Raw genomic sequence first — 25813 nt, 5'->3', positions numbered from 1 at the left:
CCACGTCAACCATGGGTCATCCTGGAGGAGAACGTCAGGAGAACTGCTCCTCCCCAACAAACACACAGCAAAGGAGCCTTGGAGCTTTCTACCTCAGATCACCACCTTCAAACCAGTCAAGGAAACTTTGGAAACGTTCAAAGTTTACACGAGCTAGAAAAGGTTTTACCTGAATTAAAGGATGCAAGCAGAAAAAATAGCGCTAAATCCAGGTTAGAATCAGTTACACACGCTCTTAATGATGTTTCAGTCTTGGGTTACACAACAAAACGCGCACATGTTGGAGAGCGGCCTCCAGCAGCAAACAGCCCTTCGAACTCCAGTCAGATGGAGAGGGGTCACTGGAACTGTCCTCCCGTCCAGTGGAAAGGAGAGAATCAGTTTAGGAGTAATTCTGGGCATTTTCACCTAGCAGTTTCTAAATTAGCAGCTCTTGCGAGAAAGACCAAGTCCTTACTCTTTACAGATCTCAAACTATGGCAAGCACTACTCCTTCCAGCACTGCTTTTTTATTAGAATCCTTAAGTTATTCCAAAGCACGTGTGCTGTAGCTTATACCATGAAGGGCCAGAACTCTGCAGCCCTCTTGGCTTAGTGGCTGAAGTTCCACCTGCAAGAGCACAGGTAGGACACGAGTGGAACCCTCCAGAGCCCCGGGCACACGGATGGGTCCCGCCTGCCAGACATCGGACCCTAACGCCAAGTAATAAGCAAGTAGCGCAAGTCTGTCAGGGCAGCTTTTACATTTTACAGCAAAAAAATACTAAAAACAAGTTATTGTTGCCATCAGTTCAGCTGGAGGGGTTGAACAGACGCCGAGATGAAGTCCTCAGGGACATGGGGTAGTGACAGGGTTGGGGTAACTCAACTATCCTAAGGGTCTTTTCCAACTTAAATGATTCTGTGATTCTATGAGAATAAAAGAGCTCCAAGTTACAACAGCAATTGTTTGAGAAACCTTGCCTAAGGCAGTGTAAGTAAGTCTGTATCTCAAACGAGCCTGCACCTTGCCTAGTTCTCAACAAAAGCAGGACAGTGACACGAACCTCTTTGTCACACGGATGAAGGGGCCGAGGCTCCGACCCTGGCACCAGCACCTGGCCAAGCCCTTCACCGATCCATCCCTGCCCAGCACAGCATCATCCTGCACAGCGACCGGAGGAACTCACAGATACCGGCATCAGCACTATGATTACTTGGTAATGGTTTATGTGGCCCTGCGAGATGGCTGTTTAAGGCTTCAAGTAATTGCTCATTGCCTGAGTTTCACTGGGAGTCCATTAATACCCTCCCAAAATCTCAAAAGCCAGTGTCTAATCACAGCTCAGAAGGTTTTCCCTCAGAGGATGTTAATGGCATCTGGGCTAAAATCCAGTGAAAGCACCACATCCATCAAGCAACACAGATCTCTTTATGGGGAGATGCAAGACGAGCAAGGCAACACGCACCTCACCAGAGGAAAGAAAACAACCAGACATTCAATTGGTGGCCTAATAACTCGCTGCTCCCTTAGACGTGGGATTAAACTACAGACTGAAATCATATTCTCCCAGTACTACACAGGGCGCTGCTGGTTTCTGCTGCCGGTGTCCTCACAGCACGTCCCCTGCGTACACCCCAGCAAAGCCCCACAGCACGTCCCCTGCGTACACCCCAGCAAAGCCCCATCCGGGAGGTAACAGGCGACCCTCACCACACCAACCGTGCCACAGGAGGGTTCGTGCTTTGCTTTTAAGCTCAAGCAGAACTCTAAGCAGGTCCAGCTCTGAAGAGAGCCCAACAGAAACACTGCTGTAAACCACACGGGAAAAAAGGAGGAGAAAGGCAGTAAGTCAGTACAGGATCTGTCTTTATTTACATAAAGGCACAGTTCCAAGGCTAGAGATTCTGAATGCGAATTTAACAAGGGAAACTTGATTTAATACAATCGAAAAAGGAAGAGATGCTGTTAACGTGCAGCCAGCACAGCAGTTTAGCTCGTGTGTTTGTATATCGTATGTGTGCCAGGAGAAAGATGAAGAGGATCCCAGGTAGCCCAGCCCTGCAGGGACGGGGTTTGTGGAGCCAGCACCAATCCTCCACTTTCTAATAAAAGCTCTTTTTCCCCTCAGTGGGGGTATAAGTAGATTTGTCCATTTTCACAAAAATCTGGAGAACTTGCTCTTTTTGAGAACTGTCAAAGCTGGTTTGACAGCCGTCCAAGGCGGTTCAGGCGATGGGACAGAGCAAAGGCAACACTGTGATGTCCCAAGAGCGGGACTAAAACCAGAATGGAACTTGTGTACTCCAAGAGAAAAATGGGGGAAAAAGCCCAAGTTCAGTTAATTTAAAGCACGAGTCACCCTGCGAACCACATCATACGTGAAGGATTCCTACTGTTCTCCACAAGTGATGAAATAAAGCAATTACGCTATGAAAACACTTTATTTCCAGACCGCCATTTGCCCACTGATTCACAGTAGGAACCCTTCACGTATGATGTGGTTTTCAGGGTGACCTGTGATTTAAATGAGCTGAACCAGGGTCGGCCTCAAGCCAGCATTTCAGCTCTACCGCTTGGTACCGCTGGAAGTAAAAAAGCTTTCAGGTATTTTTGTGACCAAAAAAAATGTATGAGTTCTATAATGAGCTGTGGTAGATCTGCCACCAGTCTTGCATTACCGGCTAAGGACACCACATGCCTTATCCCTCCATACCTACCTAGCGCTTTAAACTAAGCTTACAGGTTCCTAACAGCCCACTTGTGCAGAGCCAGGGAATTTTTCAGCATTTCACACACCCACACGCTCACAGGATTTTCATTAACGTCATTCATAAAGCACATTAACATACAGAGCAGCCAGATCCTGGGGTACCCAGAAGCACCTGGCAGAGCCCAGTCCGCAGCAGTGGCCCCTCTGTCCGAGTGCTCAGCCCTGAGCTCTTACCCACACTCACAACTTAGGACAAGCCTAAACCAGGAGCCTTGATCTGGCACTTTCAAGCCAGCACAGGTTTTACAAGAGTTTAATTGTTTCCCTGTGGTATTAAAATTAAGCAGGTATAAGAATGCTTACTCATATTTTATTTCCAAGTATAACAGGAAAGTAACTCCTTCAAACTCTGGCAATCCCTGAGATTGATACAAGATTCTGCCCAACCCGTTAATATCGCAGACAAATTCTGATAAGCCGCACGTGGATTTCCAATGGCTGCTGGGGCCCGGCCCCCCACGGAAGCCGCTCTCGTTACCCGTTTCCTGCGAGGTTGTGTCATGGAGGAGAGGACCAGCCTCACACGGCACAGCTGGCGCCGGGTGCCACAGAGGACCAGCCCCACGGGGCACAGCTGGCGCCGGGTGCCACAGAGGACCAGCCCCACGGGGCACAGCTGGCGCCGGGTGCCACAGAGGACCAGCCCCGCACGGCACAGCTGGCGCCGGGTGCCACAGAGGACCAGCCCCGCACGGCACAGCTGGCGCCGGGTGCCACAGAGGACCAGCCCCGCGGGGCACAGCTGGCGCCGGGTGCCACAGAGGACCAGCCCCGCGGGGCACAGCTGGCGCCGGGTGCCACAGAGGACCAGCCCCGCACGGCACAGCTGGCGCCGGGTGCCACAGAGGACCAGCCCCGCACGGCACAGCTGGCGCCGGGTGCCACAGAGGACCAGCCCCGCACGGCACAGCTGGCGCCGGGTGCCACAGAGGACCAGCCCCGCACGGCACAGCTGGCGCTGGGTGCCACAGAGGACCAGCCCCGCACGGCACAGCTGGCCCTGGGTGCCACCACCATAAGAAGAGGAGCCCAAGAGCAGCCCCAGCCAGGAAAAGAGGTTGTGTCTACGGCCAGGGAAAAGCATGTCAGAAAACTTAACCAGGGACCAACCGAGCATTTAAAAAAAAACCCTCACAGTCACGTTTTCTTGCAAACTACATTAAAAGTCTAGGACAAGGTTTTTATCTCGTTACAGAAGCAGCATGAGACAACTCGCAGGGTTTTGGTTCAGAAGTTGCATTATCAAGAAAAAACATCAATTTCATGAAGGCACAGGAGTAATTTTGTCCCCCCGGCATGCAAGGGCGACACCCCCACACATCATCTTTGTCACTTTCGCTGCAAAGCAGACATGGGGACACTGAAGGAGCAGCGGGATCCTGGGGGGCACCGGGAGGACAGTGGAGCAGCCCCCGCACAGCAAACCTGCAGCAATTAAACGAACCAACTTCTCCCTCGAGTTGGCTGAAGGAGTCACGGCTCCTATTTGGATGCAAAGCCCAAAACGGCACCTGGGCAGCTGCTGGGACCCCCGTCCGGTCTCACCCCGGCAACACCGACCAGAGCCGGCCCGGGCGGGCTCGGCCACACCACGGGCCAACATTTAGAAAAAGAAATATCAAAACCCAGATTGTTAAATGAATTAATTATCTCAGCGCTGCCGCTGCTGAGCGCGGGCAGAGCGGCGAGGGGCAGGGGCCGTGGGCACCGGGACAGGCGGGCACCGGCCCCCGCAGCCGCCCGGCCCCGTGCCCGTGCCGGCCCGCTCCGCGCCGCAGGGCCGCCCGCAGCCCCGGGAGGCGGCCGCGGGGAAAGGCCGGGCCCCGCCGCGCCATGTGCCCGCCGGCCGAGGCGGCCAGGCCGGGCCGGGCCCGGCAGCGGCGGCACAAAGCGCCCGGCAGGCCCGGGCGGGCGGGGAAGCGCGAGCACTGACCTTGGTGTCTCCGTTGCACAGGGCCATGGGGGCTGCCGGGCCGCGGCGCCCGCTCCGACCGGCGGGAAGCGGCCCCGAGGCGGGGAGGGGGAAGAAAGGGCCGTGCACAGCGGCCGCCGCGATGAGCTAATGCCGCCCGGCTGCGCCTCCGCCGCGGGGAGGAGGAGCCGGCCCGGCCCGGCCCCGCTCCGGCGGAAGGGGCGGAGCGCGGGGCCGGGCCCGGCGGGCTCTGCGGCCGCAGCGCGGGCTTTGCGGGCTGTGTGCGCACCGGGGGCAGGCCGGCAGCCCCGCGCCGCCGCTCTGCGCGTCCCCTCGGCACAACCGGGCTGCGGCACAACCGGGCTGCGGCACCGCACCCCGGGCCCGCCTGCTTCAAATGAAGGCACAAACGGACGCTTTAGAACTCCATAAGCGTTTTCCGCTCTGTCGGTGTTGGGTGGTGCGGAGCGCATCTGTCCCTGCTCAGGTGGGATTGCTTAAGAGACGCAGAGGAAGGTAATTACATCCATGAAGCTCTCCTGGCAATGTTCCCAACACGTTTTGGAAACGCTTCTCTGAACTTTTAATTGGTCTTTCCAGGTGAAAAGAGAAGGAAATGGGGAAAGGTGTGCGTACAAACACTCAAGTTACTTATGAAATTGCAACCTAGTATCTAGTTCCACTCTCAGATTTCAAACAGCTTTATCCTAAGGACAATAGCAGTGGGCAGTTGTAAATGTTTTAATTGTGTTATGGCTGTGATGGGTCTTTCAATAATTAAAAAAAAAAAAAGTTATTTTAAGCATTAAAAAAAATTATTCAAGCATTAAAAGCAGAAGCAAAGGCACACAAAGTGTTTCTGACGGTCTAGTTATCACGTAACAGTGCTAATGACTAGGAAGAGTGGGGGAAAAGTAACTTTTACTTCCCCTGGTTCCTACTGATTCTTATTTGTTAGTACGGGAGAGCCAAAAAGAAGAAAAAAGGGCAACTAATTTTTATTATTGATCTATTTACCGTTCGTTTAGCACAGCCATTCCCCAGCCCGTGGCGGCTGTACGTTCGCTGAAGAAAGCTTGAAAGCGCCAGGAGCGTTTCCAAGAGCCCAAACAGCGCTGGGGCGGCTCCGGAACGCCCGGCAGCTCCCCCTCTGCCGCGGGGGGCCGGCACGGCCAGGGCTCCGCCGCACCCGGGATCCGAACCCGCTGCCGCTCACGGCGCCACCTCACCAGCGGGGCGGCCCTGTGACGTCTCTCCGCGGCGCACCAATGAGGTGCAGCCACGCCTGCCGCTAGCGCCCGCGTGCCCGGAAGGGGCGGGGCGTAGGCGGTCGGTGGCGGCGGGGCCGGTGTGCGGAGTCTCCTCAGCGGCGGCGCCGCTCCCGTCTGGGCCCCCGGGCCGCCACCGTCACCACCGCCGCCATGTCGCCCGCCATCGTGGCCCAGGAGGGCGGCCGGCAGCGCCGGGCTGCGAGCCACCACCACTACTTGGACGTGAGGAGCGAGGCGCCTCCCGGCCTGGCGCTCTGCGGGGACGGGCTGCCGGGCGGGGAGGCCGAGGCGCTGATACCGCCGGAGGCGGGCGTGCGGGGAGCGCGGGGGTGCTGGCCCGAGCTGGGCAGCATCCTGCTGCTGCTAGTGCTGTACGTGCTGCAGGGCATCCCGCTGGGGCTGGCGGGCAGCGTGCCCCTCATCCTGCAGAGCAAGAACGCCAGCTACACCGAGCAGGCCTTCTTCAGCTTCGTGTTCTGGCCCTTCAGCCTCAAGCTGCTCTGGGCCCCTTTGGTGGACGCCGTCTACCTGCGGGGCTTCGGCCGCCGCAAGTCCTGGCTGGTCCCCACGCAGTACATGCTGGGGCTCTTCATGATCTACATGTCCACGCAGGTGGACGTGCTGCTGGGTGATGGCGAGAGCCGGGGCCCCGACATGGTGGCCCTCACCGTGACTTTCTTCCTCTTTGAGTTCCTGGCGGCGACGCAGGACATCGCAGTGGACGGCTGGGCCCTGACCATGCTGTCCAGGGAGAACGTGGGTTACGCCTCCACCTGCAACTCTGTGGGCCAGACCGCTGGGTACTTCCTGGGCAATGTCCTCTTCCTGGCCCTGGAGTCGGCCTCCTTCTGCAACAAGTACCTGCGGTTCCAGCCCCAGCCCCAGGGCATCGTGACCCTTTCAGGTACTGCTGGGATGGGGATGGTTCTTCCCTCAGCCTGGACCAAAGTTCCATTCATGGTTTGGCGCTGTGAACTGAGCAGGTTGGCTTTGTCCTTTGCCCATGAGAAGGCAGAGCCCGCCAGGAGGCTGGTGGAATCCATTGCTGCATGGACTGAACGTCCAGCCTGCTCCAGATTTAAGAGTGTGGGAAACCTGCCTTGGCATTATCTTGGCTGAGCTAAGCACTTTGGAGACTATTTTTTTTTCCCCTGGTTTAATGACCATGGATAGATTATTGTTTAAAAAAACCCAAACCAACCAAACGCTTTGCCTCCTTTTAAGGAGGCCTTTTAAGAGCATCACTTTCCGTGAGGAAGGAAAGGAGAAATTAAAAAAAATACCCTTCCAAGATGATATTGTTCACAGAAATAACAACTGTTCAGTGTTGACCATGAAGGACTTATTTTAGTAAATTAAGGGGGATTTTATTTTCTCTCTAATGAATTAAATGGGGCCTGTGGGATAGGGTTAGTGTAGGGATTAGTGTAGTGATATCTTCTGCTTGGCAGGCTTTGGGTTGTTTGGGTTTTTGTTTTCAGAAGGGTTTTACAGGTGGTAGATGTTAGCGGTATGACATAGAAGATGCTTAAAATACACATTTTGCTTGCAAGGTTGAGTTTAGCCAGCTCAGCTTATGAGAGGACAAGAAAAACTGGCACCTCTTGTGACTGCAGTGTCAGAGTGACCATGGCAAGCAATGAAGAGGAAATTCTCATGGGTTTAGTTTCTTTTGCCTCTCTTACAGTGAGTGCTCTGCCTGTAAGAGGAAAGGTATGCCAAAACTGAGGTGAATTGTTGGTTAAAGACGAGTTTTTGCATTCTGTACTCTATCTTATTGATTAATCAGGATATCAGTTTCCAAGACTGCTGTACTTATTTTGTCTGTGCAACTATTGCAATTGCTAACTGATCTTCCTCTTTCCTTACGACTGATAACCCTACGTCTGCTCTACATGTCACCAAGCATAGAGTAGTGCTCACAGTGACTCTTCTGGGTTGCTGGTTTCCTTTGTTTCCCTTGCTGTGCAGTTCCTCAGCGCTGGTGTCTCTTCCCTCTCTCTCCTGCAGCAGGCTGACGTCTCCTACTGCTGATGCAACTTGCAAGTCACTGGTGCAGTTAAGAGAGCTTAGTTTGTCTGTAATTACCTCTGATGTCCAGGTGTTTCGTTGTCTTGATTTGTTTTGTTTTTCTCAGTACTGTTTGTATCAATGGATTTGTTACTATTACAAAGGTGCTGGGTTGCGGGGGGGAAAAATGAAACCAAAACAAACAGCTATCAAAAATACCACCACAGCCTGTTTGACTTGTCCTGGAGCGCTAACCTGGTGGAGGAAGAAAAGGAGGAAGAAAAGCAAATCCCTCTGACACTGTAGTTGCAGATTGTGCACTTTGGGTGGCAAAACTGGCTGCAAGAAGTGTCTGTTCCCTTGTTCCCGTGGCTGTGTGCCATGATTTGCTTTGTCCGCGTTTCTCCAGAGGCAGCTGCAGAGCGGCCGTCCTGTGAAGCAGCTCACGGAAACCAGGAGAGCTGCTCCCTGCTCCTGGTGCTGGTTTTAACGGGGCTCCTGGCGAGCCAGGGTGGCTCTCCGAGGGCTGTTGTTGTAGGCAGAGTGCAATGCCAGGCAGAGAGCAGGTCAGCCCTCCATGATCCCAAGTCAACTTCAAGTTGTGGAGAAGCAAAAGCAACAGCCCCTTCCAGGTAGCTGAGACATGGAGCGCCCCTTTCCCTGGGAAAAGATGTGTGGCTTTAGAATTACTTAAAGTTGCTGTGACAAAACAGCTGGCCCTGCACGCACCCCTCGGCCCTGGTTGTTGTCCAGCCTGGTCTAGTTCAAAAGCTCGCTTTGCTCCAGTACAGTGGCTTGTTTTACTAGTAATATTGTAGAGGCAGAGACAAAATAGGGATGTGGCCAGGCAGCACTGGAAGCTTTATGCTAGGAATTCCTTGTGTAAACTACAACTTTAAAGTTCTTTTGCGTGTAGTCTGTTAGTGGACTGTATGGCTGCCATTTTCTTTGATTTTAATTTTTTGCTAATGCAGCTGTTGCTGCGTTGCAGCGGAGAGGCTGACCTGATCAGGAACGTTCATGGGATGATGTTCAGAGCTATTTCTATTCCCATCCTCACACTGTAGTTCTTTCACTGTGATTATAACACTTTAGTGCTATTATTAGAGTCCACTCCTGTATGTCTCTTGTAGACATTAGCTGTGATTAGCATGACTCATCTTTTACTTACAAATATATGTTCAGGGTATTTTTTTTTTTAATAGATGAGAGAGCAATCTGACAGCATCAATTATGATAGGATTTTTAGGACTGTATAGTAACTACTCCTACTTTTATACAGTCCTAAAATTACATTCAGCCCTTTGAAGGCAACTGCGAGGCTGATGTGGCCCCTGGTGAGAATGAGTTTGACACCCCTGGGTTATGAGATCTTTCACTCCTTTTCTTTAGAAAAGGGAAAAGAAACTGCTTTCTTTTACACCGAGAATGCTGGGATATAGTAAAGCAGTCTTTCCATGTTTTCTTCCACGCCTGTTGTGCTTTTCTGTTCCTGTGTATAAACAGCAGCTAATTATTGCCCAGACCTTTGCACTGTCTCTGCCCTTTCCCCAGCCTTCGCTGCTGACTCTCAGCTCCTCGTGAGGCTTCGGGAGTTGCTCGTGACCAGGAAGATAAAAGGCTGCATCTGTCATACCCTCTGCCTGTGACCGAGTGCTTTTTTGTCCCTTTATGAGAGGCAGAGGATAGGATTATTTTAGATTAATCCACTTGCTGACACAAAAACTACTTGTCTTAAAACACTGGTGTGTTTTTACTGTTGCTGCCTTCAAATCCATAATTTAGCAAATATTATATCTGCTTAAAATAGAGCCCTTTAGAGTTAGCAAGTGTATAACAGCCACTTAAACCAGACCTGTCTGGGTGACTCTCTACTTGCCAACTGTGTAAGAGCTTTCATCATGATATCTTCACACTCTTAAATAAAATCTTTATTTCCTTCTGATCGTATTCTATAGGAAGTATAGAATGGAGGCGCAGGATAATTACATGAACACACAGTAAATCAACTGCAGACTTGTGAATGACTCCTTCCTCAGAAGTTTTTTCCCCTTTCTGTAGCTATTAAATGTGGTTTTTCCTCCTTGATCAGCTTTTGGTGATTGTATTTGTGATCCTTCAACATTCTCGTTTCTATTTCTCTTTCTCCTCCAACACACTCGCTGTGGTTAATAATACACAGACCACCAGGGCAGTGACCCGGTTTGCTGCGGCTGTGCTGTCTTGGATCGTGAGCAAACGCGGTGACAGAGGCAAAAGCTGTGTCAGCTACTGCATGTAGCCGTGTGTTTGTGCTTTGCTTTTCTTGGTTGTTTCTAGGAGGGTCAATGAGTAATGTTTTTATCCATATTAGATTTATATTTTTCCAAACTAACTGCATTTTCAATATTCAATGAGTTGTTAACAAAGTGTTGATGATGATGTGGTTGGTTTGTTTTTCTTTCCCCACCAGATTTCCTGTTTTTCTGGGGAGCTGTCTTTCTCATTACCACTACACTGGTTGCCCTTCTGAAAAAGGAAAACAAGGAACTAACACCAACAAAAGAAGAAACAAAAGGCATCACTGACACATACAGGCTGCTATTCTCAATAATCAAGATGCCGGCAGTTCTTACTTTCTGCCTCTTGATCCTCACAGCAAAAGTAAGTAAATACACCTATTAATTGTTAGGTGCTGATGGTATTGGAGTCTGGAAGGTTGCTGAGGCCCTGTGATGTAACTTATTTCTTAGTTTTGCTGGTGGTTGTCATCAGAGTTCTGAATTTTCACGTGAAATGCGAAACAGCATTGCTTATAGCATTGTGCCAAGCAGGGCTGTACAACAGAGAACGTTTGTTTGAGCTTTTCTCAGTGTTTACACAAGCATTAAAGAGCAGTTTGATTGCAATCCAGTATTATAGTAATTTGTTTTTAAACATTTTTAAACAGCTGGGCTGTTGCTATAGTCTGAGAAGGACAGAAAATGTTTCTTTTAACCTCAATGTTATTCCCAGAATCTGCAACTCTGTATAAACCAGGTTTCCACAGCTTCTGGTTGGCTATCAAGGATACCAACAGCAATTAGGGCACAGGCATGAAAGTCATTGCTCCATTTCATGTTCTTGGCATAGTTTTGACACTGATGACAGTAAGAGAGTGCAAGTGTAGAACATGTCTCAGAACTCACTCGGAAATCAAGTCAGAAGCAGAAGTGACTTGTACTCTACCACATTACTGAATAAGCTGAATTTCTAGCCAGACTACCTCTGCTTTCCTCGGTTTATTTTGTGTATCTTCCGTTGCAGGTTGGATTTTCAGCAGCAGATGCTGTAACGGGACTCAAACTGGTGGAAGAGGGAGTCCCGAAAGAGCACTTGGCTCTGCTGGCAGTTCCAGTGGTTCCCCTGCAGATCATATTGCCTCTGATTATCAGCAGATACACTGCAGGCCCCCAGCCACTGAACACATTTTACAAAGCTATGCCTTTCAGGTAAAACCAAACCAATTGCATTTTACAGAAGCGTAGTAATTTGCGTATTCAGCTCAAGTGTAGGATTTCTTGTGTAACTCTCTAAGTTCCACATACAAGAAAGTGTGTCAGAATTCTCACAGTCCATTGAAATCTCTGTGACTTGTGCCTTGAAGATGATTCATGTAGTATCACATGTAAGAAAGCAGAACACGAGGGGTTTTGAAGATGCATCTACAACAGCGCTGGAGCAGCCGTCTCCTGCTCTTGTTCAGTTCCTTACTCATGAGTCGCTCTGGCTGGATCTGTAAGATGAGGTGTAAAATACCCGATGTCAGAGAGGCAGAACGCACTGAGAAGTCGCTTGGTGCATCTGCTTTGCCAAGGCAACGGAGAATGAAAGAAGCTGAGTCAGGCTGGTGCAGACAAGGAGACGTTTCATTTCTGTGTTGTGTTTGATACAGGAGTTTGCTTATGGAGTTGTAAAACCAATGAGTCCAGCAAAATACCTAATGCTGTTATTCAGTGAATCATGTAACGTGCCTGTTACTGTAACGTGTTCTTAAGCAACTAGGTATGTTTTTGTAAAACAAAAAACAGGTAGATCTTGCTCCAGCTGAATTTGGTTGGATATCTTGTGTGTTTGTTTCTACAAAAATAGATTTCTGTGTGCAGGGATGGGAGGAAAGCTGCTGTAGGAGATCTGGCAGTGAATGATGTTTCTATGGAAGGCAGAATTACAGAATTGTCTGGGTATAAAAAGTTTTCCATTTCAGTGCTTGCCAAATATTTAATATATAATTCTAAGATAGATATAGTTTTAACTATTTAGACATAAATTATTTTAATGCATTCTGTATGTATAAATGTTCAATAGTTGCTTTGTATTAAGGAAACACATGGAAATAATTACTTGAGTTACGAATTATCTTTCTTATTCCTGCAGATTACTACTCGGTCTGGAATTTGCTTTTCTGGTATGGTGGACTCCTAAAGTAAAACACGAAGGAGGATTTCCTGTCTACTACTATGTTGTAGTACTGCTGAGTTATGCTTTACATCAGGTAACACTGCGTGTGGGAAGGGAAGGGGACGTGCCGGGGTGTTTCATATCACTCACCCAGAGGACTGTAAATGCCGTTATCTGCTTTTGACCTTAGTTACAGCAGAATTCCGCTGGGTCTGACCTGTTGTGCCGTGCAGCTGTATTTACTTCTGATACTCTTGCCAATATTATTTCTCCTTCTTCCCTGCGCACCACTGGACATTTTCTGTGGAGTTACTTTTACTTCACCAGATCTGGGGTTGTTTCCCAGATTTATTTTATTTTCCCCCAAACCCAGAAGCTCAAAGTCGTGATAGAGCAGGAGAAATCTCAGCATGCTGAGTCTCATAACCACCGTGATGATCCTGCTCATTGTGTAGATCCATAAAGTGATGTGATCCTGGCCCTAGAAAAAACACTTCATTGATTTTTGGAAGAACGTCATAACAGATCTGATCCGAAGGCCTGGAAAACAAACGTCTGATAGAAACTGGGCTTTGGATCAGAACTAAAATGTATACAGTCCCTGAAGAGTTGATTTAAAGCATCAAAGTGTTATTTTTATATGCAATTTGAGCTGGCTTTATGGTTTGTCAGTGTGCTACCCTGAGTCATTGCGGTGCCCGTGCAGCTGGCTCCGTTTCAGCGCGGCCGCTCTGTGGAGCGAGCAGGGACGCGCTGCAGGCATCGTTGCTCTCTTGTGCCGTTTTCAGCTGCTGGGTTACTTTTCAGTCAGTGTTGCTAACTTCAAGTCATCTCTCAGAACAGTTTTCATGTTGCCCTTATCTGTAACTGGGGAGACCTTACTGTGCCGTGGGTTTTCTTACCTGCTGTAGATGACGCTGTATAGCATGTATGTTGCAATAATGGCTTTCAACGCCAAAGTCAGCGACCCACTGATCGGAGGGACCTACATGACGCTCCTAAACACGGTGTCGAACCTGGGGGGGAACTGGCCTTCCACTGTGGCACTCTGGCTTGTGGACCCGCTGACTGTGAAGGAGTGCGCAGGGGCGCAGGAGCAGACCTGCGGGACTGCGGCGGCTGCAGAAGTAAGTTTTGGAGGCTGTTCCCTTCTTACCTGATGAAATTGCTTCTGTTAGTATTTTTTCACCTTTGGAAACCACCATAGGGCGTAGTTTATGTGTAAAGATTTCCACTGATGGAGCTCATTCTCCTGTCTGATAAAATTAAATCTGTTTTCATCTGTCCACTCTTAATAACTAACATCTTACCAAAGATTTGCAGCTGGAGAGTCGTTGTCCATTTCTTTCTGGGTGGAATGAAAAGCTGGTGTTAGAAGCACTAGATCGGTGCCCCATTCTCTGCGGTGCAAGGAGCCTAGCGTTACGTTTTCGAGAGCAAACCTTGCTAAGCTGAGAGTTGTGTCATTAGACACTCCATTCTTGGCAGGCTGGCTGTCCCCCAAATCCCTTTAGTTTTGTGGAAGGTTTTTGTTCCTTCTGTCTTTCTGGAGGTTTCCCATCTGGACACCTCGATACCCTCTCCCGTGATGGTACTTTTCTGTCTTTGATCTTCACGCTCTGCGCGGGACGGAGCGGTGGGACTGGCCACCTTCCAGCTCTGGGCAGCCCGGTGGAAGAGAACAAAGAACTCGCTGTGCTGCTGCATGCAGATCAAACAACGGGACGCAAACCTGCCTGGAAAGCAGGGTTTCAAATTCACCTGCTCACGAGCAAATGAGAAATTTTACCCTGTCTGTTTGGGAGGGTGGAAATGTTTGGGGGACTTCTGGGCTTGTGGTTTGTTTTGCTTTCCTGCACTCATGACTGAGATTTATGTCACACTTGAATGCCAGGACTCTTTGGGATGTGCAGGTTCTCTAAATGAACCAAGTGTTCTAGGAGTCAAACATGCCTTGTTTGAACTGGAGCTGCAGTTTTCCACAGTGTGCGCTTCTCCTGCCAGTCTCTCACTGGGCTGCGCTGCTGGGCTGCACTGCTGTGCTGCCTGTGCCCAGGCCTCTGTTGAATTCGAGCCTCTCCTCCTTCACTTCACCCCTCTGATCTTTCTTTGCATCTTCCCAGTTGGTAACGTTCCACCACCACTCCCTCCTCATTCCTAATCTGATCTTGACATGTCTCAGAGTGATGAAAACGCTGGCAGAACCTCACTCAAAGGACTGATTTATCTTGGGATCATCGCAGGGTTGAAAGCTGAACAATAGCAGAAACTTATCGTATGCTACACACGTACCCTTTAAGCGCTGGAGTTTCTGTCTTCCAGTTCTGCAATTAAACATCCTGGGCATGTTTTTTTTTCTGAGCAATATGCAGCATTTTGTACTGTCCAGTGTAGTGAGACGCAAGGTTATTTGTAAAGAAGTCATTTGGATGGCTGGGGGAAGATAAATCTTGATGAGGTTAAGAGCAGTGCTTGCAGTTTCAGGGCAGCCTGAGACAGCCGGACAGTTCGTGTGTTCTTGAGTTAGTCCCTTGGGCCAATATGCTCCATTTACTGTTTTATAACAGTTTTGCTGCTTTTCATGCCAATGGTGCACTTGAAAGCCTCTCCTACTATCTCTGCAAGAAACAAGGATGATTAAACAAATATAGTCATAACAAAGAGCAAGTAAAAAAAAATAGTGGATATTTAATGCCTAGTTTCTAAAAGTCTGTGTTTATCTCCCGGGGAATACTTAAGGCATCAACTTGTGCTCCTGTGTTTCAGCTCTGCACAAAAGCCGGTGGTTCCTGCGTTACTACCTTGGACGGTTACTACGTGGAGTCCGTCGTCTGCGTCATTCTGGGGTTTGGCTGGTGGTTCCTACTTGGGCCAAAACTGAAGAAGCTGCAGGACGAAGGACAGTCTTCCTGGAAGTGCAAGAGGACCAATTGACGCAGCTAGAATACTGGAGGGACTAGCAAGGTCATTTTAGTTTTATTACAAAGACATATCCCATAATCAATAAGCAGGAATCTAGGTATTTTTAAATGCCACACCATTGAAAAACAGGATGGCTGAGATGTGGTATGTTTGTATGTGATACCACTTCCCCTCCCCGTATGGAAATGTCGGTTCAGAAGGTAATTGTTAAAAAAAAGCACCTATGTACTGCATACATATCCCCGAGCTCTGGTTTCGGAGTCGTGGTTGCTGGTGTAACCGACGTCTGAATTTCCACATGGTAACTGTGGCAAAGCTCCTTGTGCCATGTCTGTGTGAGCAGCAGCCGCAGCAGCCGAGCTCCAGCTCTGTGTTTTCAGGCAGAGCTGCTGTGGCGCGGGGAGCCGGCCTGGGGAAGGATGGCACGGGCATTTTGCCAGGTGGGTTGAGCGTGTTGTACTATGGAACTCCTTGTGGGAAGAGAAACGTTAAATGTCTCTGGGCTTTGTTTCTTCTCACTGTATGAACTGTAACCGCATCTCAAAGGATGAAATGTTTCTGAGATTCTTTTAAATGTATTTTCTGGCTTTTATAAGCTTTAAAGATTTATAAGAAAATATTTTTATAAACAAATTACATTTGTTTAATTTATTTCTGCTGTTTCAAAGCATTTTGATTTACATTCAAAGTACTTTCCTGATGAAAAATTGCTGTAAGGTAGGACTTCAGAGTAACGCACAATACTCTAAGCCTTGAGCCCCGAAGGTGTAAACTGGCACGTGAAGGAGAGGGCGTGCGGGCCTGCGGACAGCGGTTGCTGTTTGAGGGAATGTATCGATAGCGTTGGTTCCTCTGTGTCACTAAAATCTGAATATTCTATTTCAAAATCAGTAGAAAAAATGCGTCTGTTCCCAGCTAGGGATAAGCAAAGATGACCAGTGCCTTTGGAAGTGATTCGGTGATGACAAACTTGCCAAATTCCCAGTGAGCCCATGTACGACTTGCTGCCATGTAAATCAAGGTCAGTGCTGCGGTAGAGCTGCTCCAGGAGCTTGTCACTGATGCTGTGTCGTTGAAACGTTCCCATTGCGTTTATCAGAAACGACTTCCCCCGAGTGCCTTAGTGATGTACAGCACGCGGCCTGTACGCCTGGAGAGGGGCACTTGCACGTTGCTGGATGTATACGGTACATCGATATTAAAAGAGAAAACTATTAAAATACCTTTGAAAGGTACGTGATTTCCTTTTCCGTTCTGTGCTTCTTGCCTTGTCGATATTTGAAGTGCTGCGTCCTCAGCTTGGTGACCCACACTCCAGGGCTTTGTGGATCTTTTGTTCCTGTGTGTTTCAGGAAAGAAGTCAATTGATACCAGCTTTTGAGTGAGGGGAGGGGACTTACAGGTGTGTACACAGTGTCTGTGTGCCACGAGGAGCGAGGAGGTGTCCAGAAGGGGACAGTGTGACCAGCTGGCATTGACGCCTGTTCCTCTGTGTCCCCTCTCCCCTCCGAGTGACACCGTGAGGGCTGTGGAAACCCGAGCCCTGAGCTGCAGAGCTGCCGTCTAGCCACGGCACTTTCACACTGGTTGTTTCAAGTACAGCAGAACCAGTCAAGCCTAAAGAAAAGCACATTGTTTTTAGTCCCCAGACTAAAAGTCTTCGAGTTTCACCTCTGCATAAGCACAAAAAGAATGTAAGAATATCTCAGAGATCTGTAGCTGAAGGTGGATGCACCTTTCCCTCCTCACCACTAGCTGTGTATGAGGCCCCTCAGTTCTGTGGCTGTGCTGGAGCAAGGGCCGCTTACTTGAACCACATCTTGTCCCCACCTCTTAGCCGATAATTTAAGAATTGGTTTAATGTGAACATTATTTTGGTTGGTTGGGTTTTTTATATGTGTTGGATTTGTTGCCTTGGATTCTAAATTACCAACTAAATCCATGCTTTTGCTGAAATCCCAAGTTGTGACTGTTATTGTCTCATGTACCACCTGGAAGTGGCTTGACACAGAAGCCTTGTGTAAACAGCAATCCGGTTCTATACCACTGTCTGGTTATGTTCTTACGGTGCATGTATTAATTTAAAGACCACATGGGAGCAGACGGGCATGTGATTCTGCCCAGGGGAACAATTGGCTTGAGCCATTTGGTGACGAATTACAAATATTTGCTAGGGAAAAGAATAAATGATGATGAATACAGAGTTCCAGAGTTGTTTTTTTCTCTTCAAATAGTTCCCCACGGTGCCATAGAGGGCCTGTCTGCCAGCTCTGAACAGTTACTGTTCTGTTTAGGTTACACCAGAGCGAGGAGGGCACCGATCGCCGCTCCCGGCCGTTGCCAGGGTCTGGCTTTGAAGTTGTCCGAGCGTTACCGTGCTTGGCTTTGGAAGTTCATTACAACCGCCTGCTGGGGCCGACCCGACAATCCGCTCCCCCGGGGCCGCTTCCCGTGTCCCCGCCCCGGCTCCCGTGTCCCCGCCCCGGCTCCCGTGTCCCCGCCCCTGTTCCCGTGTCCCCGCCCCGGCTCCCGTGTCCCCGCCCCGGCTCCCGTGTCCCCGCCCCGGCTCCCGTGTCCCCGCCCCGGCTCCCGTCCCTCCCCGCGGGCCGGAGCGGCGGCGGCCATGGCGGAGCGGCGCAGCGGGGCGGCCGAGGGCCTGGCGCGGCTGTCGGAGTGGGCGGACGCGCACCTGAGCCTGCTGCGGGTGAGGGGCCGGGGGAGCGGGGCCGGGGAGCGGCTGGGCCCCCCGAGCCCCGCTGAGCGCCTCTCTCTGCCCGCAGAGCCTGAGCAGCGCGCTGGCGGTGGCCGCGGTGCTGGTGCTGGCCCGAAGTGTCCGCATGGTGAGTGCGGGGGTGCGGGCGGGCCGGGCGGTTCCCGCTGTCCCAGCTCGGGCGGCGTCTCCGCGGCCTGGGCCGAGCGCCCTTCCTCGCTCTGGTTTGTTTTCTAACTCATAAGCCTGTTGTGCATCCCCGGCTCCCCAGCGCTTCGTCACTGCTGTACATCCCAAACTGTCTCACACCTCTAGTCCCAATAAAGCTGATATTGATGTGAGGTGGTTCCCTCGCATCTCACAACTGCTGGAGAGAGTCCAGCGCAGCCACCAAGATGCTGCAGGGAGTGGAGCATCTCCCGTGTGAGGAAAGGCTGAGGGAGCTGGGGCTCTGGAGCTGGACAAGAGGACACTGAGGGGTGGCCTCATTAATAGTCATTAATATGGAAAGGGGGAGTGTTGGGAGGATGGAGCCAGGCTCTTCTGGTGGCAACCAGTGACAGGACAAGGGGCAATGGGTGCAAACTGGAACTCAAGAGGTTCCACTTAGATTTGAGAAGCAGCTTGTTGGAGGTGAGGGTGGCAGAGCCTGGCCCAGGCTGCCCAGGGGGTTGTGGAGTCTCCTTCTCTGCAAACATTCCAACCCGCCTGGACACCTTCCTGTGTAACCTCATCTGGGTGTTCCTGCTCCATGGGGGGATGGCACTGGGTGAGCTTTCCAGGGCCCTTCCAGCCCCTGATATTCTGTGATTCTGTGATCTCTCTCTGCTTCCATGAACAGAATTGCTTTTTCAAATACTTTTAAGCAGGACCATAAATTTTCCTTCACTTGTTGAAATGACCAGTTTGTGCCCTGTACTAAGTTGTCACCACCAGCTCCAGCCAAAGCTGCGTCTCAGACCCATTCTGCCGTGTTCTTCCAGCTGCTTAAACAACAATAGTTCCCCCGAGCTTCCCTCTGCACAATTCCAAATGCACTTTGCTATGGGAGAATATTTGTGTAAAGTTTTTACTTAAAAATATTACCAAATGTCATCAGAATATTTTTTTTCTGTTCTGTTTGTTTTGGGGAGGAGGTGTTTGGTTTGATGTTTTTAAAGCCAAGGGCTTGTGAATGCGTTAATGAGGCCGTTGGAGCCTCCAGTGCGAGTGCGATCAGACTTGAACAATTTCTGTTTGTAAAAACCTTGACGCGTTCTGCCCGCGAGGGCCTGAATTCCTGCGTTCCTAGCAGGGTGCCTCACAGATCCCACACGGGAAGGTTTCCTGAGTAAATAGCATCGCACAGAAAGATCCTTGAGTTTAGTCTTGGTGTTTTGGGGTTGTTTGCCCCGGGGGCCGGTGTCTCCCAGCAGTTGTACATCAGCAGCTCGGTACTTTCACAGCTGTGTGGGTCAGTGTTCTGCAAATAGCTCCTTACCGCGAGCCCCCTGGGAATGGGTGTCTGAATTCAGAGTGCTGGCCCACCAGTGCCCGTCCTGCTCCTCCAGCCCAACCAGAGGCTGCTGCTGCGGCCCAACTCTTGGCTCAACGCTAAGCTCAGTTTTCCTGAATGACCACGTAACTGTCCCTTTGAATCCTGCCGTTCATCGGCAGCTGGGTCTGTTCTCTGCCGGTGACTTGACCCACGTCTCAGCTTCCTCTCCCCCCTTCCAGCACCCTTCAGGCCGCTGCTAAAATGCTCTTTTTGTGGGAATTAAGTGAACTTCAATGTGCACTACTAAAAAACGGCCGTTTCTGTTCTTGCTCTAAACCTTGCTTTATGCCCACCCCTAATGCCTCAAGTCCTGTAAAACAGGGAGCATCACAAAGTGTCTGGCAAGGCTGGCACATAATGGCTTCTGCAGCTGGTCGCTATTATATATATATATATATACTTGCCTTTACTGTCTAATAATAGATCTGTAATTTGCCAAACTGTTTTAAGAAGTTGGATTTAATGTGATCGTAACTGCTCTATGTCTTTTGTTAAACTTTGTCTTGCTCTTCTTCCCATCAATAGACAACCAAGTTTACAAGTGCTTCGGATATACCCGCGGCGTTTGTAGAAAAGAACGTGAAATTGCGGGGCAAGTTACACCACATCACCGAGAAAGGCCTGGAAGTGGAGCACGTCCCCATTAGCGTCCCTTTCTTTACATCGTTACAGAGAAAGTGTGAGTAAAAGAAAACGAGGAATGAGGGCAGAGATGAGATGATGTCCTTGGTGTGTCTCCAGAGGGAGAAAGGGACGGTGCAGTTCTGGCTCTGCCTTGTGTGCTTTCCGCATTTGACAGGTGGGAGACTGGGGAATGCAGGACTGGAAGGAGACCTGTAAAAAGAGCTTCACAATATACTATTTGTGTTAATTAGTGTCATTATCATTGTAATTTTCTGACAGCAAAGCTGCCACTCAGGCAGTTGGCTTGCTTGCATGGCTCATCTCCTTCCTGACACAAATGCTATTGGGATTTGCGGTTATTTGTGGATGAGGATCTGGCAGCTACATATGCAACCCCTATACACAGCCCTATAGAAAGCCCTATACACAGCCCTGTAGAAACCCCTGCGCACGGACAGTCTTTCTGAGACTTGGCAGAAGCCGAGTCACACACTTGCTTTGCAAATACCTCACTTGTTGCTTCTGCCCCTTCAGAGAAAATAACAGTGACTGCTAATGAAAGCAGTTCTATTTGTATGCAAAATAAAACAAACGAGCTGAAATCACTTGTGCGATACTGAATTACATTTATTTTACTGGAGAGGTGAGACCAAAGTCTTATTTGCAAGGAAGTGCTTTGGGGAGCTAAAACGGGTTGGTTTTTTTAAGTCAATGGCAATAAAGTCGTTCAGAAGAGCTGGGGGGGTGTGTTTGAGGGTGCTGAGCTCCTAACGCGGTTCTGTGCGCAGGGCAGGGCCCGGGGCTGCTGCTGGTGCGGCTGGCGGGGGTGCAGCTGGCGCCCGGCGCCCTGGGCTGGCTGCAGCGGCACCTCAGGCCCGCGCAGATCGTCTGGTTCCAGCTCCTCGGGAGGGAGGACGAGGCGCTCGAGTGCCTGGTTTCAGTAAACAAGGTAAAGAGAGTGACAAAAGTTGCCTTCCGTCTGCACTTTTGAGTCTGTGGTTGCGCGATTCAGTTATCTCAGGACATTTAAAGAATGTCATTATTTATAGTTTATATATCTTGATGCGGATTTTCGATGTTGGATTTGTAGATCTGATTGGAAGACCAGCAGTTTTGCAGGCCGATTGGTGACATGGGTGTGTTTTTCTGTTGGCGCCAGGCTATACTGTGCAGCGCCGATCAGCCTCTTCTTCAGTCCATCAAACATCTCTCACAAGTGTTTTGCGCTAGTATTCCGTTTTAACACTGAAATCAGAAGTAAAGCCTGTATCTAAGTAAAACCGTCTTAAAGGTGACGTGAGTATCATGTTTATTGTGCGTTTTTATAGGGTCGATTTCTCAGCGTGTGCTTAAATGAAGAGATCCTGCGGCAGGGGCTGGGCAGAGCGGCCCGCGTGGATGGGCTGCACCACGAGTCCCGCCTCTACTGGAGGCTGCACAAGAGGCTCCTGCGCGCCGAGCTGAAGGCCTTGAGGAAAAAGAAGGGAATATGGAAAGAAGAAAGTTACTCGGAAAGAATTAGAGATCGTATAAGCAGCAATAGATTTGTACAGATGCTGAAACAGTTTGTGAGCTGGTTAAGAAACTCTGTGTAAGGTAAAAAGGCTTGTCTGGAGGAATGGTGGTTCCCTGTGTGAAGTGCTTTGTGGACAGGAGAAGTTTATGATGAAAAACAGTGCCATAATTTAAATGTAACATTTAAATGCTTCTCTGGTGTGTGTCATTACTACATGGATTAGAAAACTCCATTTCAGACCTTTATAAAGCTTGTGGTGTGTGTTCATAGACGAGTGTTTTGTTTGATTTCTATTCTTAGGCTGCTTTTGCGTGTTATCTGTGGTTTAAAAGTCTTTAATCTTGAGTAATGGGTTGCATTGTTACCCATATAGAAGGTAATTTGTTATGGCAGATCTTAAAAAGCCGATAAGGTCATAACAACCAGAGTTTCTTGGAAAAAATATCACTTGGTATATCAAAGAATATAAGTTAATATGTCAATACTCCAAATTTTTAGAAGACAACATTCACTCGAAGAAGAAAAACCGATGCTGTTTTTTTCTGGTGGCTCTGTAAATATCTAAAATCAGATTGAAATAAAACTTTAAGATGAGATTTGGAAAGGTGGACCACACTGCGCTAAGAATTTATATTCTCGCTTTATTTTTGAAATGTGTTAAGTATATCAGACTCTATTGTTATTTATTTTGTAAGTGTTCTCAGAATAAAGATTGAATTTCTTATGTTCATTGTCACGTGTTTTCAATACCAAGCACTTTACCTTTGTTTAACGTCCCACAGTCCCAATATAAAGTGAAGTATTTTACCGATTTTCTTTCTATGTGATTCCTTACCAATGAAATACTTGGGAGAAGTGTGTGGTACAAAACCAAAATCTTACTAGTTGAGCATTGCTTATCTGACTATTAGTTGCTATGTTATAGTACAGCGGACTCAGGGCAAAATTGTGAATCTCGAGCTCCTTCTTTCCTCCGGTAGGAATAACTGTCAGTGCTGGTTCAGCGCTGTTCCTGGGTCCCCTCGGGGGTGAAGCTGGTGTTTGCAAAGCACAGCGAGCAGTTTGCCACAATTTCGTGGCCAGATCTGGGTGTTGGAAGCAGCGTGGGGATGGGATGCGGCTCTGGGGGCAGGGACAGACCTCGGCGGGGCTGCAGACCACGAGGCTGCGCCTGCTAAAAATACATGAAAATAGGTGGTGCATCTGGTTTGTGCATTACACAGCAAAGGGCCGGGCGCTGCGCTGGTACTCGGACATTCAGGGGCGGCTGTCCCATCCTCCAAAGCAGAACTCGCAATTCAGTGTTGACTTCAACTACAAATTCAGTCTCAGCAATAATCTGCTGCCTGTGAGTGATTAGAGCTGCTCCTACATCTGGGCAGTGGAGCTCTTCCAAACTGGGCATCATTGAACACTTATGGTGTGTTTTTTTCTGGATAATTCTACCCGGACTTTGCACTTCTGATTTGTAAATGAGTGATAGGAAGATATAACACAAAAATCCACTGTAAACCTGAGAGAAAAATCTCATGAGACCTCGTGCTATTATACTTTTCTGGTGAGCAGAGGTGAGGTGAGGGCACATAAGCACCAACTTTGTTCCCTCACAGCCCTTATTATTCTTGGTGAAGTTCAGAAAAGCCCTAGATTTTTTTTTTAATTAGAGCAAATTGCTATATCCTTTCTGTTTGATTGTGGCTTGTGAAGGACTTAAAAGGTGCCAACACAGCTGCTTTGTCAGTTATTTGTCCTACTCTTAGTTGAGACTAAATTTGTGAAGTTTCCTTCCCTGTATTTGAGGCTGGAGGTAGTTTAACCATTTCGGAAGGAACTATGGAGAGGGATATTGAAATGTTTTAATTTGGGCCTCTCGTGTATTTCCATGGTTTTTGCACAGGACAAGAAGTTTGGGTGATGTGCTCTTACCACAGTTCTTGGTCAGAAAACAACCCCGGGGAAGCAGGGCTATGTAAGGGATCGGTGCTGTCGCGGACAACACTGGTCTCACAGAGAGCAACCGAGTGGTTTGACATTGCAGTGACAAATGACTTCATGAGAGCCAACTCCTGTAATTGCTTGTTAATGCTGTTTTCGTTATCGTCCAGGGCTTATCTGTGTGTTTGGGTTTTTTTAAGCAGCACAGCCTTCCCCCTCAGAACAGCACAACTCAGTTCAAAGCTTCGCTTTCCATATGTGCGAGGCCTGAGAGGCCGCAGATCTTGTCTCTGCGGGAGGCCTGTCTGTTGAAAAACCCGTAAGGGGAGTAGGAACAAATAACTCTGAGGAACCAGCGGGGAGGTAGGGGGAGAAAAAGCACTTTATTATAGAAAAACACCCTTTGAGGAGCATCATCCTATTCCTTCAGCCACAGCAGCAGTGCACACGGGAGTATCTCCAAGCAGAGGATGATGTGTGACTGTCTTGTGTGACTGAGAATGACAATAATTAAACAATTTAGCTCGTGTGCCTTGGCCCTGCAACTCTGAATACGCTGCGAGCAATACAAAAAGATCTTAAAGAGTGAAAGGAGATGCCAGCAAATGGCCAACTAAGAAAAATACCTCCAGCGTTAGCGTTGCACAGGGTTTTATGGCTGGTGCAGCATGTAAGGCAAATGGTTGTCATAAACACCGCCAGGCTCCCTCGCAGCCCACCCGAGCGGCAGGTTGGTGCTGGTAGTCTGGAACATCTTAATCTGTTTTGCATATTTAATTGTTTAATATTGATAACCTCATAGTTAAATTAGAAAAATATTTTGACACTGGCAGGTGCCACGCTCTTTGTCTAAATTACTGTTTGTCTCAATGCTTACAAACTCATAGCGAAAGGGATAAGTTTTGGTTATTTATTTTATTTTGAAGGAAATCACCTAAGTAAGTTTTGTGGTTTTGATGTGGATTTGCACTTCGGACACACTGTGAAGGGCTCTGCCTCTCCCTGCCTGGATTATTTGAACGGAAAGTCTCCCAGGTAACGCACGGAGTTTGTGATTAAAACCATTTTGATATATAATTAAATGAATTAATTGAATTATAACAGTAGAAGTGGAGTTTTAGACTGGAGGGCTGCGAGGAAGGGCGGGGCCGCCGCGCGGCAGGTGCGGCCGTTGTGGCCGTTGCCGCCGTCCCGTCCCGCGCGTCTCCATGGCAGCCGCCGCCGGCGGGACCGCCCCGCGCCCCCAGCGCCCGCCGGACCGCGGATCGCCTCAGGGCGGACCGTCCTCCCCAGCTCGGGGCGCTCCGTGAGTCCCGCCGAGGAGGGGCTCCGTCGGGGGTTGAGAGAAAGGGGCCCTCGTCCCGCGGCAGCCGCGAGGTGAGGCGGCTCTGAGGGGCAGCGCTGAGGGCGGGAGCGGCCCCGCAGTGCTGAGGGGCGGCTCTGAGAGGCAGCGCTGAGGGCGGGAGGGGCGGCTCTGAGGGGCTGCGCTGAGGGGCAGCGCTGAGGGCCGGCGCGGCGTCCCACCGGCTCAGAGCGGACACAATGGAGCAGGTTGAATGGGAGCGGGCGCGGGGCCGCCGCAACACCGGGGCTGGATCGCCGGCCTCAGGCTCCGCCGCCACGTCGCTGGCCGGCGGGAGCGCGTTCCGCTCCGGGCGCGGTGCCGCTCCGGGTTTGCCCTGCGCTCCGCGCCGGAGGGCGGGCCGGAGCGGGGCGGGGCGGGCGGCAGCGCCGTGTGTTTGAACCGGAGAGCAGGTTGTGGCGGAGGCGGATGGGATTCAGCCGAGCTCGGTGTCCCCTGGTGAGTGCGGGCGGGACGGACCGCGGGTGGGATGCTCTTGCCGGAGCGCTCCGAGGCGTGGGCGGGCGGTGACCGCGGTGCGGCCCCGCGGGGGCTTGTGCGGTGGGGCCGGAGGTGGCGGGTCGGACCCGTCCCCGCCCCTCTGGGAGCCTTCGTTGGGCTTTCATGTTGGGAGCTGGTGCTGGGTTTTGCCGGTGTTTGCAGCAGAAAGTTCAGGTGAGGGTTTACAAGGTGTAACTTTTTTTGTCGGTTCAAGTGTTCCGGTGTGTGAGACGCCGTGTCTCCCGCGGGACGCTGTTGTAGCCGCTTTACAAAGGATCCGTGCCCTTCCCTTCCCCTGGAGCTGCGGAGCCGCGGCCGACCGGCCCGGGGCACCCTCGGGAGCACCGTGGGCTCCCCGGGG

The 25813-nt window shown here is 50.0% G+C and overlaps 3 protein-coding genes across 7 annotated transcripts in view; 2 read left to right on the top strand and 1 right to left on the bottom strand.

The window, feature by feature from the left end:
• GMPS (guanine monophosphate synthase) overlaps positions 1 to 4824 on the bottom strand; it is a 32226-nt gene extending 27402 nt beyond the window's left edge. For all 3 annotated transcript variants that reach the window (XR_013922516.1, XM_080349731.1, XM_080349733.1), the window contains exon 1: positions 4687 to 4824. Coding sequence is in view for 2 of the 3 variants with exons in the window: in XM_080349731.1 (XP_080205857.1) it covers positions 4687 to 4713 (27 nt within the window). In the remaining variant the exon portion in view is untranslated. The remainder of the gene's footprint in view (positions 1 to 4686) is intronic.
• Positions 4825 to 6003: 1179 nt separating this feature from the next.
• SLC33A1 (solute carrier family 33 member 1) lies at positions 6004 to 17123 on the top strand. 3 transcript variants are annotated; one of them, XR_013922496.1, is made up of 8 exons: positions 6004 to 6840; positions 10399 to 10589; positions 11232 to 11416; positions 12342 to 12459; positions 13277 to 13492; positions 15132 to 15727; positions 16203 to 16308; positions 16387 to 17123. XR_013922496.1 is itself a non-coding variant. In XM_080349394.1 (6 exons), exons 1-6 carry the CDS (start codon positions 6087 to 6089, stop codon positions 15297 to 15299), a joined length of 1632 nt encoding a protein of 543 aa, XP_080205520.1. In that variant the 5' UTR covers positions 6004 to 6086; the 3' UTR covers positions 15300 to 16329. The 3 variants fall into 3 exon arrangements, 1 of the variants encoding a protein (XP_080205520.1); XR_013922497.1 differs by having other exon boundaries at positions 15132 to 16308; XM_080349394.1 differs by lacking the exon at positions 16387 to 17123 and having other exon boundaries at positions 15132 to 16329.
• Positions 17124 to 17900: 777 nt separating this feature from the next.
• LOC308043750 (protein C3orf33) lies at positions 17901 to 22398 on the top strand. The gene is made up of 5 exons (XM_080350017.1): positions 17901 to 17991; positions 18068 to 18127; positions 20060 to 20213; positions 20947 to 21107; positions 21487 to 22398. Exons 1-5 carry the CDS (start codon positions 17911 to 17913, stop codon positions 21751 to 21753), a joined length of 723 nt encoding a protein of 240 aa, XP_080206143.1. The 5' UTR covers positions 17901 to 17910; the 3' UTR covers positions 21754 to 22398.
• The last annotated feature ends 3415 nt before the right edge of the window (positions 22399 to 25813 follow it).

This window comes from Nesoenas mayeri (genome assembly GCF_963082525.1).
Source record: "Nesoenas mayeri genome assembly, chromosome: 9".
Classification (NCBI taxonomy): domain Eukaryota; kingdom Metazoa; phylum Chordata; class Aves; order Columbiformes; family Columbidae; genus Nesoenas; species Nesoenas mayeri.
This window is presented reverse-complemented; position numbering and strand designations above follow the sequence as displayed.

Excerpts from the sequence above, each read along its gene's own strand:
- SLC33A1 (XM_080349394.1), top strand. The coding sequence starts at position 6,087 with ATGTCGCCCGCCATCGTGGCCCAGGAGGGCGGCCGGCAGCGCCGGGCT. Across the intron at positions 10,590-11,231 it reads TCTTGATCCTCACAGCAAAA|GTTGGATTTTCAGCAGCAGA; the intron begins GTAAGTAAATAC and ends CTTCCGTTGCAG. Across the intron at positions 11,417-12,341 it reads TACAAAGCTATGCCTTTCAG|ATTACTACTCGGTCTGGAAT; the intron begins GTAAAACCAAAC and ends TTATTCCTGCAG.
- LOC308043750 (XM_080350017.1), top strand. The coding sequence starts at position 17,911 with ATGGCGGAGCGGCGCAGCGGGGCGGCCGAGGGCCTGGCGCGGCTGTCG. Across the intron at positions 18,128-20,059 it reads TGGCCCGAAGTGTCCGCATG|ACAACCAAGTTTACAAGTGC; the intron begins GTGAGTGCGGGG and ends TCCCATCAATAG. Across the intron at positions 21,108-21,486 it reads GCCTGGTTTCAGTAAACAAG|GGTCGATTTCTCAGCGTGTG; the intron begins GTAAAGAGAGTG and ends GCGTTTTTATAG.